This window comes from Mytilus trossulus, unplaced genomic scaffold (assembly GCF_036588685.1).
Source record: "Mytilus trossulus isolate FHL-02 unplaced genomic scaffold, PNRI_Mtr1.1.1.hap1 h1tg000024l__unscaffolded, whole genome shotgun sequence".
Lineage (NCBI taxonomy): Eukaryota > Metazoa > Mollusca > Bivalvia > Mytilida > Mytilidae > Mytilus > Mytilus trossulus.
The window spans coordinates 3506207-3509914 of record NW_026963290.1 but is presented as its reverse complement, the minus strand read 5'-3'; the positions used below and the strand labels follow the sequence as shown (position 1 = coordinate 3509914).

The 3708-nt window shown below is 30.8% G+C and overlaps 1 protein-coding gene across 1 annotated transcript; it reads left to right on the top strand.

Annotated features, from left to right (window-relative positions):
• Positions 1-679: 679 nt before the first annotated feature.
• LOC134698978 (muscarinic acetylcholine receptor M3-like) lies at positions 680-2761 on the top strand. Its single transcript, XM_063560666.1, has one exon. The coding sequence runs from the start codon at positions 877-879 to the stop codon at positions 2305-2307; it is 1431 nt and encodes a 476-aa protein (XP_063416736.1). The 5' UTR covers positions 680-876; the 3' UTR covers positions 2308-2761.
• The last annotated feature ends 947 nt before the right edge of the window (positions 2762-3708 follow it).

Below are 3708 nucleotides of genomic sequence, written 5' to 3'. Positions count from 1 at the left end.
TTGTTTTCAAAGGAGTGTCATCTGTGTTCAATTGTGTATTTACATCAAGGTGTCATGGATATAAAATAATGAATCATATATATTTTGTTTAATTCTAAATCGGATTAATATTATTACATATAGTTCTTTGTTAATAATTTATTAATAATTTATAGAACCAATTATGGTCACTGCAACTCTTCCGAATTCATTAGATTAGTTTTGAGCGGATGACTCCTATCCACAAATATCAATAAACTTATTTGAGATGATTCGCATGTGTAGGTATTTATTGTCACAGCTTCAAAAATAATATACATGTAAGACACTTAATAATTTCTATTTTCTAAATTTGAAATTATCTGAAATATTCATACATGTAACTTTGTTAATAATCAAACAAACCAATTATGGTTAAATATAATCCCTCCGAATTATTTTTTACGGGCGATTCATTTTCCACAAATATCAATAAAATTGAAAATGGATGAAAATAATGTGATTTCAAAATATGTAACACAATCACATCTATCGTTCTTTGAGACGATTTCTATGTATTTTGTGTAGGTATTAATTGCACAAGCTTAAAAAACTAATATGTCAACGAAGGAAAAGATTGGATATCGTGATAAATACGAGCCTACTCAGAGTCTGCACATAAATCAATAAAGTCCTTGTCAGTTTCAGAGAATCAGGATTAACGATAGCTTCGATGCTAATTATGTCTGCTTTTATAATGAAAGCTTCGCTACGTTAATACTCATTTTGTGTTGAGAGCTTGGTGGGTTAAGACCAATCTACTTCTAGTCATATCGATTGGGTTATATTATCAGAGATTTGTAGTAGAAATATAAAACACATTGGAAAATAATTCATTGATAGCTATGTTGCAAAGAAATGGATCACGATAGTAATACAACAATGGAAATAATACAATACTATCCCGGTGGTGAACATGGAATTGTACAATTATTAAATAAAAATTCGACGAAAGTTTACAAACGGCTTTCTGATGAAAATGAACAGAATCAAAGAAATTGGGAATTTTGGTTGACAGCAGTGCCACTTGTGGCTCTAGTTATAACAACGATTATTGCAAATGGTGGTATATTAGTGATATTTTTACGAAATCGTTGTATTCGAAGATGCAGAAACATTTATATTTTAAGTCTCGCATGTGCTGATCTTCTACTTGGACTAACGATGCCGTTTTCTATATTACAAACATTAAATAGAGAATGGACACTATCACAAGGCCTATGTTGGACTTACTTAATGATAAGGTATGCACTGTACTTTGTAGTTTTATTAAGTATGATTTTATTAACAGTTGATAGATGGTGGTCAATCCATTTCCCCATCTCGTATCGTGTGAAACAGAGCAGGAAAATAGCCTGTATTCTAGTAGCTTGTTGTTGGATGTCCAGTCTCGTTCTACACATTCCATTAGCTATATGTTGGCAGAGTTTATACGGTGACATTACTCCAGAGAAACTTTGTCATATTCCAACTCAACATAGTCTTGTGATCAACGTTAGTGCCTCAGTACTAGAATATGTCCTTCCAATGGTTGTGCTAATATCACTCAACATTGGGATTTATTTAAAACTTTTGAGACGTCGAAACAACACGAAGATTAGACGTTCTTTGAGTACAACTGAAACTTATATGTTTGAAACGAGACGAAAAAGTTCAAATGACTCAAATCAAAGTACAAGTAATCCAAATTCTGAAGATGACGTTTCTCCTTTACCGCCACGACGTGAGTTTAGAAATGTCCGTAGACAAACAATTGTGTATCAAGGAAATAGAAGAGGTACTCTTACCGGTAAAAAGATGATGCGTCAAGGTATGCTCCTTGGAGCGAAAGGGAGAAGCGCTTCAATGGACACCGCGACTCTTATAACTGGATTCAAACTACGACAAATGCAAGGATTTAAAAATTCTTTTCCAACAAGAAAACAAAGTGATGAAGTTGTAAAAGGATATTTATTACGTCAAGATAAGAAAGCAGTTTTATGTGTAGGTCTGTTGACATTTATTGCATTTATCTGCTGGACTCCATACTTTATTACAATTATTATAGATACATTTACCAGTATAGAACTGTCACAAACTGTTAAACAAATCGTGTATTGGATTTTAGCAATGAATTCTGCTATAAACCCATTCTTATACGGATTTTGTAATCAAGACTTTAGAAAAGTATTAAAAACATGGACAACGTGTTCAAAATACGAACAATATAAAATTCAAGAAGCTTTAATTTATTGTAAACTTTTGCATAATTGTGAGATAGAAGTACAGAAAGACTTTCCAAGTCAGTGATCGATTAATGGCCACATTCCAGGCAAAAAAGCAAAGAGGTTATATTTTGTATTCCTTTCATCATGTTTCTATTTTTGTTTCATCAGTCATTTCAACTGAGTTATGAATAATTAACTGTCTTCATGAGTGTCATTGAAAATGATTTCCTCAAACTTTGTGTGTATTAGTGTTTTCTTATTTTACATTATGTTTTCTTTCCAATTGTGTCAAAGATATAATTATTTTGTAACAAATATTTTTTTGTTTCATGTTCAATGCCAAATTATTTCCCACTTCTAATATATTTCGTTTAGGTCAAGTGAGTGTTAAGTGTGTAATAATTATTTCATTTAAGTGCCAATTATTTTGTTTAAAATGTTTTAATTAGTTGATTTATGTGCCTAATTAAAGCGAATATCTTACTTATATTCCACAGAGTATTGATTACTGTTCTACGACTGATATTGATAGCACTATTAAGGCTCTACAAACTTAATTTTAAGTAATAGGGTTTTAAAAAAATCAAGGAGAGATAACTTTGTTTCCCCCTTAAAAACTATTTTAAAAAGTTTAATAAGAAATGATATTCATATTTTGGACAGAAAATTGGCTAAAAACAATATTTCAATTACATGACTTCTCAAGGGCGATACTTTTTTTTTTAAAGTGCGAAAAAATAGGCGATTCTTTTGGTGTGCATACCATTACTGAACATCAGATTGGTATTGACTTTCAAATCACGATAGTGCACAAAAACAACGAAAACGAAATGGTTTCAGGTACGTGACCTTATCGTTAATAATTATTACATACCTAAATAGAAAGAAGGTGTTTAATATATAATATCTTTAATATCAATTCACGTCTTATTAATCGAACTGTGAAATTGAGTGAAGAAGGCGAAGAATACATCTGTTCGATGTAATATTTGTTCAGCTTTTCTTTGCTTCAGCTGATAGTTCGGCACATCTCCAAATCATAAATAATTGTATACTTGTACTGTCATAACAATTAGTGTACCCCATGTTATTTACACCTTAGCATGTGTATTTATCATCTTCATAATGAAGTTATTTTTCTGATGAATCCACAACTGTATATGATTTTTCCGTAATAGAAAAATTTACGAGAGAACAATAGAAATTACTGGAATTATTTATTAAATCTTTTATTATCCGTATCAGATCAATATTTGATAAAGAAGTTGTTGCATTATAGAGATAGCGAATATTTTGAGATTACTTCATTGACAGAATACGATCGATAGGTAAATTAAGTTTACATTCTTGCTGGCGAGAAAAGTAAACTTAATTCGTTTTGTAAGATTTTTGTTATTGGCTGCAATTTTGTTTTTTGAGTACGTGTTCGTTCACTTGTTTTAAATCACAATTTGATGTTGTTATCAGCATTTTTCATTTTACA